Below are 15,548 nucleotides of genomic sequence, written 5' to 3'. Positions count from 1 at the left end.
AGATGAGAAGTCAATAGATCAGATCAGTGTTATTAGAATTCATCATCTGGGAATCATTCAAATCTGTACAAAAAATTGCTCTAGTCCATCAAGTAAGGATTAATATATCTTACTGGATAAATAAAAAGCCTGCTGGTGGTGCTACAAGAAAATCACCAAAGTTTCATGTCCAGTAGTTGTGGAGCTATTTAAGTCTGGACCAAAGTTCCTCAAGAGCCTCAGAAGACATTATACAACTGTTTTCACAGCTTGTGTAATACTCCTCATTACTTGTAAATTGACTTTGACATGTAAAATCAGTGGAGTATTAGTATACGCCGTGGCAGGCTGGTGTTGTCACATAAATATGATATGTAGTGCTGGGAAGTCAAAGCCTTTTATGAAGAGGAAACACCAAACAAACTTGCTGCTTCTTTCTTTGGGTTTTGGACTGGTGTTGTAAGACATCATTTCTGATTTTTACATTTTCTAGACTATTAATCAAAAGATAATCAATAGGTTAATTGATCTTACTCGCAGCCCTACTAATTACTAAATGACTATTTTTTTTCTTCCTTTAAACACGTGTTAGCACATATAAATCTCATTTGGCCATGTGTTGTCATTTCAACACACACTTGTAATAATATTATTTTGTCTCTTCTGACTCAATCTGCATGTTTGATGTGCAGGTTTGAAGCTGCCATATTGGCTTGAGACCTGAGTGGTAATGAAAGTGGCTCAGCCTCCCAGTGGTCCGGTCCAAGGTGGAACACTTTCAGCATGTGAAATACAGCTTTGACCTAAGAGCTTTTATTTGTCCTGGGGGAAAGTGTTTTTGGGGGTTTCTAAGGACCTTTTCACACCAATAAAGTGCTTCTTTCCACTTTTGTACCTCCTCCTGCTGGAGCAACATCCACACATTGGAGCCCCAACCCCAGATAAGTCAATCCTCAGAATCTGAGCCAAAACCAGGTCTGCACCAGCCTGTGCTGTGCTGCGCTTCTACCTCCTCTGGGCTGAGTTTATGTTTCTAATTACCCAGCCAAAGAAGTGCTTCATTATCCATCATAAATCCACACATGAAAACAAAGCAATCTCGCCAAATGCAAAACACACTGTTCTCAATTAGGAATTCCAAGAAACTAGTCTGTTTTAGTGTCTGAAAATAAAATGTGACATCTTATACAGACTTTGTCCAGTTGTTAATAATGATGTTGTCTATGCAAATAAAAACTTCCCAGAATAAAGAAAAAGTCTTAGCAGATAATTCACTTACTCAAATGGTAACAACATGCAAGCCTGCATCTCAGGATGTTAAAGGACCATATTAGTGTGCTTTGCAAGTTTCAGCTCCTTAAACACAAATCAACATTTTTTCACATACTGCTTTTAAATGCATGCTCCATATATTTCGATTTCTGGATATTTTTCCTGTTGTTTAGTGAATTCATTGTATTTTACTAATTTCTACATTATAATAAAGTCAGTTGGCAGACTCTTTAAACTTGTTAGAGCTGTGTAATCCATCACAGCAAACATCCAGTCAGCAAAACCTTCTGCGTTGCTTTACGCTATATAAGCTTCACTGTTAAGTATACTGATTAGTCATGAATGGGCCAAGACATGCGAAATCCATTTTAGCGTCTCACTATTGTAAAGCATTTTCCCTTTTTTACTTTTTGCAGGCCTGCCCTGTAGGATCCCGTGATTTCCGAGAGAAGCAGTGTGCTGATTTTGACAGCATGCCTTTCCGTGGGAAATACTACAACTGGAAGCCTTACACTGGTGGTGAGTTCATGACAGCAATTTGTGAGCCCCATTGATAAGTCTGTGTGTCAAGTTTAGTCTTAAACTAAACTAAATCAAATTGTGCCTTCAAAACATGAAGAATGCCTGAGCTAGTAAAGACTGCAGTAGTGTGGAAATTCGTTGCAAGGAGAAATCTGCAGAACCGTCCTCCAGCCCTGCCGCATGCCAAAAACCAAATAATCAAATGAAAACTCCAGAACTGTTGTATTTCAAGGTAAACTATTGCACATTCAGCATCCAGACGACAGAGATTTTAAAAAAATAAGAATTACGCTAAGAGTGGCCTGGAGGTCTGTGCCGCTATTCACAGTACATCCGTGGGTTAACAAGCCAACTCTGATTGGCTCCAACTGTGCATTTATTATGCTGCCAAGCAAGTAAGTAAATATTTTTGTACCATCAATTAAACACAACAGAACTTGAGGATTACCTTATCAATGAATGTGTTATTAAAAACTTGATATATAGCAAAAATAACAAATGAAAATAAATAAACAGTAAGAAAAACTTACTATAGGGGGTTGTGAGTGATGACAGTGTCTGTCTAATGAGATGTCATCTGTTCACTTCCATCCACTCAAAAGCTGTTATGTAAACAGAAAGTGACTGTGGCTGTAACATAACTGTGAATCTATATGTTAAACTTAATTTAACCTAACCAGTACTGTTTAGCTAGTCATTTAGCTTTGCCTTATTAGCATAATATTTGAGATATATCATATTATTTTTGTGAATTCTAATCATCATTTTTGAAAATGATCAAGTCACATATGTCGACCATATTTCCATATACCTCTTTTATTCTGCAATCTAAACAGGTCATATGTCAAAAAGTTCCTTCAGTTAGCTACTCAGCAGCTATGTTACAACCAGGCTGAGTTTGAACTTGTTAAGAGCTTGCTCTAGAATATTTTGTACATACAGTCCCTAAGTTCTTCAGTGCAGAGCTGTAAAACTTTCTTGTCGTCCTTTTTGCGTCACAAATGACAGTCTGCAGGCCGGTCTGTGTGTGTACCCAGTTAACACCAACAGTGGGAAGGTCTCTTTGATGAGTAAAGAATTCTTCAGATTCCTGTACGCTGTTCGCAGACCCTCTCTGGTCGATCTGCTGCTGGTGCTGCCTGGAAGATTTTACATTTTGAACAGATGTCCTGACACATCTCATGTCAAGAATCTCCCAGGAGAAGGACTGGAGCTCATTCTTTGGTCTATTCTGGATCAACACTCATCTGACTGAGCCAGAATGGGTGGAAATGCTATTGTACTATCACAGTTATTGGCAGGAGTTTGGGAGTGCAGGCCATGTGTCATTCTCCCCCTAAGTTCTCCCCTTGATGTCTGTAGATCATAGAAAATATCCACTTAACTAGAAACACAAATAGCTCAAAGAAAAAGTGATAAGAGTTCGAAGCATGTAAACACAGCTTTTATTTTCTTTCAGAGATGGAAGAGCTTAGGTTACTTCTCTTTTATCATAAGAGTCTGTTTTGTCAAATCCATCACCTCCTGATTTACAGCACTCTGTGGGCTGGGAGCTGTCATGTAAAAACATCGGATAACCCGTGTGTGGATGTCAGTGTAATTGTTGTTGGCAGCCAGCACTGTCTCTGTTGGTGTCAGTGTTACAGTGACGTCATGCTCTGGGTTTTAGATCTGAGCACCGCTGACTTTCCTCCGCATGATTATTATTGTCAACAAGTCGAAAGGAGATCCCAGAGCTGGCTGCGAGTCCCGGGACAACACTAGTGTTTGCTGGTCTCTATGTATTGTTAGTGTCTATTAGGGTTCAGGTCATGTTGTCTGTTTCTTATGTGCAAGCCCACCTGTAGATAACTATAGGCTCTGTCTGTGTGTATTCTGTGTAACCCAGGTGGCGTGAAGCCCTGTGCACTGAACTGCTTGGCAGAGGGCTACAACTTCTACACAGAACGCTCTCCTGCAGTCATAGATGGCACCCGATGTCAGGCTGACTCTCTGGACATTTGCATCAATGGCGAGTGTAAGGTAAGGGAGCATGAACATAGATTTTGTTTGCTTTGCAAATTTCACTTTTGTTCTCTGATATCTAGTTCTTGAACTTTCATTCTTGTTGCTCCAGCTAACAGTTGTATCAAATATAACATTGTTCTCACTAGAGCTGAAACAATTAGCGACCGACAGGAAATTAATCAGCAACTATTTTGATAATGAATTAATTGTTTAGTTGATTTCTCCTGAAAAAAATACCAAACATTCCCCAGTTTAAGCTTCTCAGTTGTGAGACTTTGCTGCTTTTCTTTGCCCTACATGATAGGAACCTGAATTTTGGGGGATTTTGAAATGTTGGGAGTGAACATCATGTGTCATTCTCTCAACACAACATATTCGAAGACTTAAATTTGTGTTTTGTGTTTTTTCACAGTTTTCTATTATTCTTTGTACCGTACAATTAAACAGAGAAAATAACCAGCATGTTAATTGAAAATAGAAATAAGAAATGTTATCCACAGCCCGACATTGTGAGATATCAGAATGCAAGAACATGATAAAAATAGATCTACAGGTCATAAACAAACCTCTAAGGTTAGCCAAACTTACAAAGGCGAACAAAGGCGATTACCCAAACTCTCTGTTGTAAACGTTAATCATAGTTTACAGATTCAACTTTGGCCTGCCATACAAAGTGGTTAAGATAATGTGGATGAACTGTCTGCTCATTTTACAACCTGTCTGATGGCTTGTGATTCTCACCCCATCTGACCTATTATAAGACATGTATCCACTTTCCTAAATCTGAGAATTTACAGTGTTGTAATATCTGATGCAGCCGCTGCCTGAAGCTGCAAAAATAAGACCCAAGTTGTGGTGCAATTTCTTTTTATAACCACTAGCCAGCCAACATGTATAAAGAATAACTTGGAAATCTTAACTAAAGTTCCCCTTACTGGCTTTTTGTGGGCCTTTCAACCGCATGTCATGGTCTTCCTTAATGGAGCTATGATGGAGTTTCACGTGACCAAAGTTCCATTTCCAGGTCAGATGGTGGTAACTCTTTCTGCTGAGGAAGACAGTGAGATGTGGTTGAAATTGGTCAGTAGACCTTGAGTCAAGCAGTTTTTTTCCTCAGATGACTGTGTCCCAGGTCAAGAACGAACTTCCATGTTCAGTTGAATACAAATCTTGTGATTGTTTGTGATATTTTGTCCAGTTACATCTATAGTGACATTTTAACTCTACGTTAGCTGACCTAGCAAGAGTTCCCTCAGCTTCTGTGCCTTGAGTTTTTATTGTTGATGGGAGAGTTTGCTAGATACTCACTGAGTAAACAAAACTGCACAAAACCGCACCATTCTCCAGTGAAGAACAATCCTTTGAGTTGCTGATTGTAGCTGATTGTGATCGAATGACTGGCATTGCTCTTTTTGACTCTTATCAGGGCCCTGCAGACTCAACCAGGATTGTTTTGTGATAAATAAAACACAAAAATCATTGTTTTGATTGAATAATGATTTTATATATATTTGAAAAGGCCAATTTAATAACAAGGGAAAATAACATTTTATTGAAAGGAGTTGGCAGTTGGTGCTGTCTTTGTTTTTATGAGCATAAATCACTTTGTACAATTTGTGTGTGTGTGTGTGTGTGGAGATGAGGTTTTTGTGTATTTTCTGAGATGCAGCTGAAATAACTTTTTGGTTCCTCGCTTTAAGTATTTGCTTTGACTTCCACCTGACCGTACAATTTGATTCCTGTTTGGCATGAAGATGTAGTGTCTGTGCCCACAACATTACTCTGATTCTAATATAAAAACACAACATGATGTGTGTTTTAATGGGAAGAGAACTCTAAGAGGTGGAATATTCCCTACCAAAGCAGCATTACAGGTTTATTTCCAGTCTGAATCCAGCATGTTGTTTTATTTCAGAGACTGGCTCTCTGGGTTCACTGCCACACTGTGATAAATCTCTGGAACACTGTCTGCTTGGAAGGCAGTCAGAAACACTCAAAACTGCTATGTTATGCACATGTGCTGAAGAGAGGGAGAGAGAGAGAGAGAGAGAGAGAGAGAGGAGAGACAGTGATTGAAAGTAGAAAGAACCTGGGAGATCCAAAGGAGGAGTGGAAGTGTCAGTGACAACAGTAATCCTCCCAGTTGTATTGTCACACAGTATTAAGTTGATAAAGCGGAGAGACCCAGCTGTGTGTGAAATCACTCCTTATTTATTAACCAATTCAATTTTCTGAAATATTATGCTCTGTACATATAGTGTAGGGCTACACACTACACAATACTGTATCTGATTATATTAATTATTGATTAATCTGCAAACCATTTTCTCAATCAATAATAATAATAATGTCCAACCAACCATCCAAAACCAAAGTTTGCAGTGGAGAAACTGCAGCCAGAGAGCTTTGGGCATTTTTACTAAGGAAATGGCTCAATTGATTCATTGATTATTAGAACAGTTTTAGGTTTTCTGTTAATTGGTTAACTAATTTTTGCAATTCTAATCTGTCCAATATAGAGTATATGTGCCTTACAGAATTCTCACAGTTGAAAAAATGGGTCTCCATATTAATATATTTTATATATATAAATAATATATTTTGTGACTGTATGCACCTATACCAGTGATGATGCAAAATAATGATTTGGATCTTATATCTGTTATGTAGGCAGTAGTGAATGAAAAAATTTTGGACACAAACTTACACTAACTAACATCGTAATTCAGTTCAAATTTATTTCCGCCAAACTCACTTACAACAAAACATGGTTTTGCCATTTCCAAGACAATGAAACTTGGTAAAAGTAATTTTAAAATGTATACAATATAACTGTAAAAGATATGTGAAAACCTATCTTCAGAGACAGGATTGTGTGTAAGAACTGGACACTAAAACGATGCTGTGCACAGGGAGCAGTTAACACAGAGAGTACATGGGATGATGATAGTACTCCATTACAAGTTACAGTTCTGCATTAAAAAATGTATATAAGTAAATATATTGTAGTTTTGATGTAAAATGTACTAAAAGATTACAAGTGAACCTGTTGAGGAATGGTTCCTTTGCATAATACAGTTTATCATATTAGACCTAGCCACAAACATAACAAAAACACAGTTCTTGTCTTCAATCAAAATCTACTAAATACCACTGTGAAGCTCTAAGACATTACTGATCAAGCAGCGATGAAGCAATCATTACAAATTGAGCACAGATAAAGATTTAATGGACTCCATACGGTCACCATATTAAAATTTATTTGAAGGCAGTAATTTTATATCTGTTACACCGATTAGTCTAAACTTGGAGTTCATCATTTTTTATGAGTTCCCATATAATCTACATGTAAAAACCTGCTCGGCAATGAGCAATTACAGCTGGAAGAGCTCGTATCAACGTAATTGTGTCAAGGCTAAGGCTTGGATTATTATGTATCTTTCCCACTGTCAGTAAACAATGTGTTAGTGCACCTCTCAATAGTTTCTGCTTTGTGTTTCTCAGCTCCAAGTCCACTGATTTCTTTCAAAGATGTAAAACTTTAAAAACAGGTCATGAATACGTAGTTTCATTTGTAAGAAAATGAAAAACAAATCTAAGTCAGTTAGGTACTACTGGGGACAATTTTCAGTCACAGATTTGGTGCTCTAGAGAGTATTTCCAGCAGCAGTACTGTATATGTTGGATTATGGGTTGCGTGAGTGTGTGTGGTCATGGAAATGAAGGAATATGATGAAATGAAGGAATACCTGGTGCAACTTGTGTTGCTCACTGATGTATTCTTTATAGTTTTGGGGGTGTAACTCCATGGCTCAGAGGTACTGTTATTCTTTTGATAGAATTTGTTAACAACAAGAAAAATCTAGAACATCACCAGACTGATCCTTAATAACTATCATATGTTTTTCAAATGTATGTTACTTTGCTTTCTGCTTCTGCTGGTTTGAATCAAACCACAGATACAACTCTGAAGCTGCCCAAACAATAGGTGACTGTAGTTGAGTGGGATTGTCCGGATGCTGTATAAATCAAAAAAAGAGATTATGTTCTGGTAACATCCTCCATGAACAACAGAAGACAGATTCCTCCCAAAAGATCCCCACCAACTATCCCAATTAGTTTTGTTACAGCTTTTATTTCTTTAAAGGTCTTTCAAATAATAGTTTGATATTTTGGGAAATATGCTGATTTGCTTTCTTGTACAGGGTTGAGGACTGTGAATGACTGAGGACTAAGAGATCAATACAAATCTGGAGCTGGTTAGTTTAGCATAAAGACTGGAAACAGGGGGAAACAGCTCCCCTAGCTTTGTGCCCTTAAATGTGACAACAGGAGACTAGGGCTAAATAACCAAAATCCTGTATCAATTTTCCAGTCCTCAATTAAAACAATGCTCTCTCTCTCTCTTTCTCAAGCACGTGGGCTGCGACAACATCCTGGGATCTGATGCTAAAGAAGATCGATGCCGCGTGTGTGGAGGGGATGGCAGCACCTGCGAGGCCACGGAGGGACTCTTCAATGAGTCTCTGCCCAGAGGAGGTAAAACACATCTGACTCCAGACGTGCTGTTTTAGGATGAGAGGCTTAAATATCCTTTCACCTCAGCTTTCTATTAGATCTCCATTGATATATTGCATAGCAGCTTTCAGGTTTCCTTGATTCACTTAGTGTGAAAAAGGAGAAGCAGAGAGTGTGTTTTGGTTTGATGACCACATGTGACAAACTTAACGTCACTGAAGATGACTGTGAAGGAAACAAAATAACTCACTGTCCTTTTTGGCAAAGCAGCTTTTATCCAAAATCCAACATATCCCTGAGGCCAGGAAGATAATCTTTCATGGAAATGTGCCTTTTTCACCTTTGTCACTCACCAACAGAGCATATGTTTTTGGCTATTTAGAAATATGTTGTCAGAATATAGATCAAAACATAATATCTTTCCCATTAATTACATCATGGAGTGAAGAAATCATGAGTAGAGATAGGAGCTTGGTGCTGGCTGTAGCCTGATGTTGTCTATAGAGACCAGGAGAGAGAGAAAACATATTTCTCCTTCTATGGTATGGCTGGTAAACCATCTAAAAATACTGTGTGTGCATGTGTGTGTGGAAAAAAAAAAGGAGGGGATTGTTTTGTCCTCCTGCTTTGTCCTTTTTCGGTGATTTGGAATTTATTCTATAGGTACTCCTACCTACTATGATATGTAACTTTCTGTCTCCTCTGTGTTGTAAAATAACGTCACATGGAAATGAGAATTGGGGGGGTTTGAGTGGGAGAAATACCATTTAATGATGAGTGTCCCTGTTTTCCAGGCTACATGGAGGTGGTTCAGATCCCAAAAGGATCGGTTCACATCGAGATTAAAGAAGTTGCCATGTCCAAGAATTATATTGGTAAGTGATGGCCTAGAAATGATTAAGTCACATTAATAATCAGATCGAAATACACTTTTGTTAGTTGTTTTGCTAGTGGTGGGGTATCGATGTCACTCTGCTGACCGCTTTAGTCTGGGCTGAAATATCTATTGGATGGACTACCATGAAGTTTTATACAGACATTCATGGCCCACAGAGGATGAATTCCACTGACTGTGATGATCCCTAGACCCCTAATCTAGAGCCACCAGGAGGTTGATATTTTTGTTTTTAATGATTTTTTAGTAGACACATTGCCAGAGGATGAATTGTAATGATTGACCCTGTCTTTTCCTCTAGCACCACTATGAGGTTGACATTTGTGGTTTTAAGCATGTCTTTACAGCTTTTGGTCCAAACATTCATGGCCCTCTGAGGATGAAGCCCAACGACTTTGATAACCCTCTTGACATTTCTTCTAGTGTCACAGACAGGTCAAATATTATCCAGTAAAATACCTCCACATCTACTGGATGGGATTGGTACACAGTGATGCACAGGCATTTATGTTTCCCAGAGGATGAATCCTAATGACATTGTTCATTACCTTGACTTTCCCTCTTGTGCCTTCATGAGGTTGACATTTGTGGTTTTAAGTCAAATGTTTCCACAACTATTGAATAGATTCCCATTAAATCTGGTACAGACAATAATGTTCTCTTCAGGATGATTGTCAACCTTGGTTTATGACCAAATACTGTATCTGCAAACTAATGACAGCTGTACTTTGTGTTGAGTACTAATTCATTGTTAGCTCTAAACTAAGTCAATGAACATGGTAAACATTACATGTTAGCAGTGTCACTCTGAGCATGTTAGCATGAGACACCATTGTGTCTCGCAAAGTACAGCTTCACAGAGCCACTAGCATGGCTGTAGGCTCTTAATCTTGTTTCTTTATCTATCCATCAGTCTCAGCAGACCCTGTAATTTCACTACAGTGTTATGAATTGGCAATTTGCAATATCAAGCTGTTTCATATTATGTGTTCCGTTCCGAGTCAACTACATTTCCTGGGATTTCCTTGTGTCTTTGTCAAGAGCAAATTAGAAGGTGCCATCGTTTAATCTCCTGTTGCCTAATGTAAAGCCATAAAACAGTTAAAAAAAACAAAAACCAAAAAAACCTCACTGAATCAGTTGCATGTGTGATGGTCGTCTTGGCACCGAACTCATCCATTCCATTTCAGACTAAACAAAAAACTATTTGCAACCCTGGCAGCGTCAGAACCAAAACAATCAAACAACCGGATTCAATTAAGCCAGTTCTGTGTCTTTTCATTAACAAGAGAAAGACGTGTGACAGTGTGTTGAATTTATAGCGGATGGTGTTGATGGAAGGCTTAAGTTACACTTTGAACCAGAGAGCTGCATCCGATTTATAGGGCCTTGGTGACAGCTGCTTGGTCCACTAGGATTATGGGGGATATGATGTCTATATATCAAAGTTTAAAGAGTGCAATTTTGGCTATTGTGTTGAACTAGAGTTTCCATACCAAGCAATTTGTAACTTTGTTATGAATTTCATCTGTGACCCCAGTGATAAACATAATGTTTTCCTTTTGTAGCATTGTCTGAGTCCTTGCTATTTAGGTCAGCAAAGTTTGCATTTTTTTTAAAAGTAAGTGAGACAATACAGAAAATAGAGTTGAGTACTTGTGAAGACTTGTGTCAACTGCACTGTTCAAAAAAGTAAAATCACAATGCTCACAATCAGTGCCAGATGTGCTCAAAATGAATTTATTGAGAAGAGGATTGTGATGCGTTAAAGACGAGTAAACCATTGTTCATCTAATCTGCGTGAATACAGCAGAGGGGGAATCTGGAGAGCACGAGCCAGAGAGACAGAATAGCGAGCGGTTGGATCATTTCGCCTCAATTTGGCCCCATTTCAACGCAGAGAAAGTGGATATTTTCAGATCTGTTGTGCTTGGAGACCAACCTTTGTTTTGACAACCAGACAGAGTGGTATTCATGAGGTTCGTCCAGGCTTTCACCTGAAGTGTATTTTCTTTCTCTTCCTAAATTAGAAGTATGTACGTGTTGATGCATGTGAATGTCTTCATTTAGAGTGTGTTTCTGCTCAGTCTGTCGAGAGATAGAAAGTTGTCTGTGTGTCATGGGGGTGGGGGGTGGGGTGGGGGCTGAAAATGATGATGATGAAGATGAATGATGGCAGTGACATCACACCAAATGATTGTCTCCACCTGTTGGGTCAGCTACCGTTCCTGTCTGCTTTTGATTTCAGCTTTCTAAAAGTATTTCTTGCTTTTTGCGATTATCTAGCTTTGAAATCTGAAGAGGATGATTATTACATCAACGGAGCGTGGACCATTGACTGGCCCAGAAAGTTTGACATTGCAGGGACGGCCTTCCACTACAAGAGACCCTCTGATGAACCAGAGTCTTTAGAGGCCCTGGGAGCTACCACTGAAAACCTGGTTGTCATGGTAATGCAGTTTTTATTCAGTTAATTTGTTATTTCCCCATTGTAATTTCACATTTTATGGTTTTCTTCTAATGATCTCCTCAGTGCTCCTCAACATAGAGACAGAGTCTCCTGGATATTTTAATGTCTACATAGGTTGATGTAATATAAGTATGAATAATTTCAACTTTATTTCTCAGAGATCACACTTTTTTATACATATATCAGTTTACCCATGACCGTCAGCCACCATTATGAAGATGTCAGAGGCGAGAAAAAAACATAATGTTGAGTGTCTGCTCACTGTTAGCAGAGCATATAACATAATTTTAAGATATGAGACTGGATTTTTTTCATTCTTTAAAGTCCTAGTTCACTTCTCGACTTAAAGGATAACTCTAGTATTGTTTAACCATAAACATAACTATATATTGCCACCAGACTCCACTGACACATTGACTCAACGAACTAACCAATTAAGGCAGTGGTATTCCAGTGTTCTGCGAGGTCAAATAAGTGATATATAGCAATGTTTCTGTTTAAAAAACAAAATAGACCTTATATAAAAAGTTCCATCTCTGTAGGAATCCTATCCATAATGTTGTCAGACACTTTTACAGGCACTTTAGTGGACGCACTTTGTTGTGGACAATTGCCAAATGGATTACATTACAGCAGCTGTTGGTGGTTCCAGGTACACCATTCTCGCTCAATACTGCACCTTTTCCAAAGATTTTGTCCCTATCAGACATTTACACTTACATGTTTACATGTGGCCTTACAAATGTCTCAAATGCATTAAGCAGAGTATTTTTTTTTTGGTTTGTTTTTGAATATTTTAAAACCTGTATTGTTTCTTAATAAGGAACCTCCACCAATTGTCAGTGGAAAAGCATGAATCCATAGGCACAAATATGTGTTGTGTCACTGTATGAGATACAAAGAAAATGGGGCTCAGCTCATTTAAACATTACTGCACCACTTTGATCAAGAGATATGTTTAGTGCTCATCCTTCATTCTGATAATTCAACTAGTAGAGCTTCATGTCTGTGCTCCAACCACCAGCCACCTACAGTAACACCGCCTATGGAGACAGTGCATGAGAATTTAACTTCCACAAACTGGGACACCTGAAATAATTTGATACCTTGATGCTGTATGCTGTTGGTCTGTGTCAGTCTACTTAAACTCAACATCTGGGTGCTAACTTTACATGAGCCTCAGCCAGTGGTTTGCAGTTAAAAGCTATTTATATGTAGATACTGAAAAAAAATCTTTTGGCTGAGGGCAAACACAGTGTCACTTGATTTAATGAGCATCTCTGTTACTGTATGGGAGTTTGCGCATGCATGTTAAGTACTGTAAATGCACTTATTTTCTTAATGGGTTTTATGACATGTTTGTGTGCTGATGTGAGGCAACTGAGCATTTTCTTGCTGTAATACTCAGTGGTTTCTGCCTTGACATGAATGCTGAAAATACCAGACCACACAGCACCACTGGAATAGACAAGCAACTGGCCACTTCGACCACTAGCCATTTCTTTGCGGCTTGCAAAGCTGTGCTCAACTTCCTCAGTTTCTGCAGCCAGCAGACTAATATAAACCCACCAGGGCCTCACTGATCTGGGCTCTTCAAATTACATTTAAAGTTGCCATGATCAATACCTTAATATCATCAATGGAGTACTACTTATTATGTGTAATGTGAAATGGAACACACTGAGAGTTATCAGAGCTCTCCTCAGATCTTCTGAGATTTTTACATCTTTCAGTTCATGGTTTTACGGCACGCATTTCTCAGCGCTCTCATCAGCTTGGTTCAACAAACAAAACTCTAAAAACCGGCTGTATGCTAGCAGACAAAGTTGGTAACTAGGTGAAAATAGCAGCTGAAGAATCAGATATTTGCTTTAGGAGTTGGCGGAAACCGAAACAGTGCCACAAAGGGAGAGAATATTAGACTTACATCAGTCAGGTGGACACAAACACAACTCTAACATACACAACAGTCATAACAACTCAGCTAGCTAATGTTAAGTCAGTGTTGTGTTACAGCTTTTTGCGCTGTCCCAAAAAACCCCAAACACAACTAATGCAGCTTTAAGAATAAGAATCTGCTCTGTATGAATGCATAAAAATACTTGATTTTGTCATTTGTCTGAGTTTGTTGTCACGACATGAATGCTGAATACAGACATGCCCTGCCCAACTACACGATTTCTCTGTCCTTACCCTTTGTTTGCTGTGCTCCTTATTTCAGGTCCTCCTTCAGGAACAGAACATGGGAATACGCTACAAATTCAACGTGCCCATCCAGCGCACGGGAAGTGGCGACAACGAGGTGGGCTTCTCCTGGCACCACCTGCCCTGGTCTGAATGCTCAGCTACCTGCGCTGGAGGTAAGCAAGATTGCAAGTCATGTTTTATTTGCCAAGTAGGTAAACCACACAAACAAAACCTTTTTATTTCTGGTGTGTAAACTCAAGTTTTGTGCATAAAAACAGGTGCATGGAAACATACTTTCTGAAAATGAATCCTCTAGAAAAGATCTTTCATGCATTAAATTACTCTTGATTAAATTGCAGCCACCTTTCTTCCTTTCTTTCAGGTGTCTGTCAGAAAAACTCCAATCTGTACATTTTTTCCTCATGTCACATCATTTTTTGTTTATTTCTTTAATCAATTCCAAAATTATACAGATTATTTTAAGCAGAGCACAGTTTACCTGCCAGTTACATGACACACAATATGTCTTTTTTCCCCTTTTCTATTCATAAACACAGATTTTCTCAAACTGTTGTATAAGTTTTCATTATCAAAGTTTATTTTTCTGTGAAAGAAGAATATTGTCTTCTCAGTGTCGACCTTCTGCTGAGCTCCGGTGGCCAGTTGCCTTTAGAAAAAGAGCACTCCAAGCATTTTGGTGTTGAATACCATAATACACTGTGGGTGTTTTAAATTCTTTTTGAATATTTCTAACCTTCTCAAATATTTAATACTTCATATCTTGTGTGTGTGTGTGTCATTCTGTAAATCTTCCCCAACCAATAATTCCACAAATGCTGAAGAGCAGTGTGTGGAAACCCAGTATCATAATTTGAGATGGGTTTCCAAAATCATTACTTTATAGCCTGGAGATTCAGCCCTCTAATAAATTCAATATGTATATTTTCCATATTTTAGCCAGAGTAATGAATATGGTGTAATTTCTGTGAATGAGCTGCTCTGCATAGCTTCTGGTTTACCATCGCTGCACACAGATACGGCCACTCTTCCAGAGCGCTTGTCCTACAAAGTCAAACATTCAAAATCTGAAACCGCAGTGAAATGTTGACCATGGCCTCAAGAATGACTAAACCAAACCTTTTAGCCCAAAAGCAATGGGTTTCATGTAACAATAAATAGTGTTTCTTCCCAGTTGTCAAGCGTGGCCTGGACGGGTTTGTAATATTTTGTAAAAGCATGACTGAATAAGCATGTGGGTTTTTCTGAGGAAGGATTTCCAAGTCCAGAGCAGAAGTTTGAAGCTATTCCTTAGATGGGGAAGCACACATGGCCTTCCAGCGTCATAAACATGCCTTTGCATTGTTGATCCAAATGATCTAATTTGTGTCTACTGTGTGTCTCTGACCGCACTGAGCTTTAAATCAGTAAAATGTTATTTAATCATTCACCCATTCGATACAGCTAGCTCAGCTAATCATGAAGTGTTGTTTAATATATCACTACAGTAGTAAAATCTATGAAAAACACATTTTGACAGCCTTACAACTGAAACTCTTCTACCCCATGCTTTGCACTATTCCTCCAAACTGTATTTCACTTGAAGCACAGATGGGTAGATTTTCTATACTTCACACACACACACACACACACACACATCCATATCTCATTACAGCTGCCAGACAAGTCTGCTGTGGGATA

At 38.6% G+C, this 15,548-nt stretch overlaps 1 protein-coding gene across 1 annotated transcript in view; it reads left to right on the top strand.

Moving 5' to 3' along the window:
- adamts6 (ADAM metallopeptidase with thrombospondin type 1 motif, 6) overlaps nt 1-15,548 on the top strand; it is a 66,235-nt gene that overhangs the window by 38,731 nt on the left and 11,956 nt on the right. The window contains exons 15-20 of the mRNA XM_018662286.2: nt 1,668-1,770; nt 3,662-3,795; nt 8,196-8,319; nt 9,093-9,173; nt 11,480-11,643; nt 13,885-14,023. Of these exons, the coding sequence (XP_018517802.1) occupies nt 1,668-1,770; nt 3,662-3,795; nt 8,196-8,319; nt 9,093-9,173; nt 11,480-11,643; nt 13,885-14,023 (745 nt within the window). The remainder of the gene's footprint in view (nt 1-1,667; nt 1,771-3,661; nt 3,796-8,195; nt 8,320-9,092; nt 9,174-11,479; nt 11,644-13,884; nt 14,024-15,548) is intronic.

The sequence above is a fragment of the Lates calcarifer genome, linkage group LG9 (assembly GCF_001640805.2).
Source record: "Lates calcarifer isolate ASB-BC8 linkage group LG9, TLL_Latcal_v3, whole genome shotgun sequence".
In the NCBI taxonomy this organism is placed as follows: Eukaryota; Metazoa; Chordata; class Actinopteri; family Centropomidae; genus Lates; species Lates calcarifer.
This window is presented reverse-complemented; position numbering and strand designations above follow the sequence as displayed.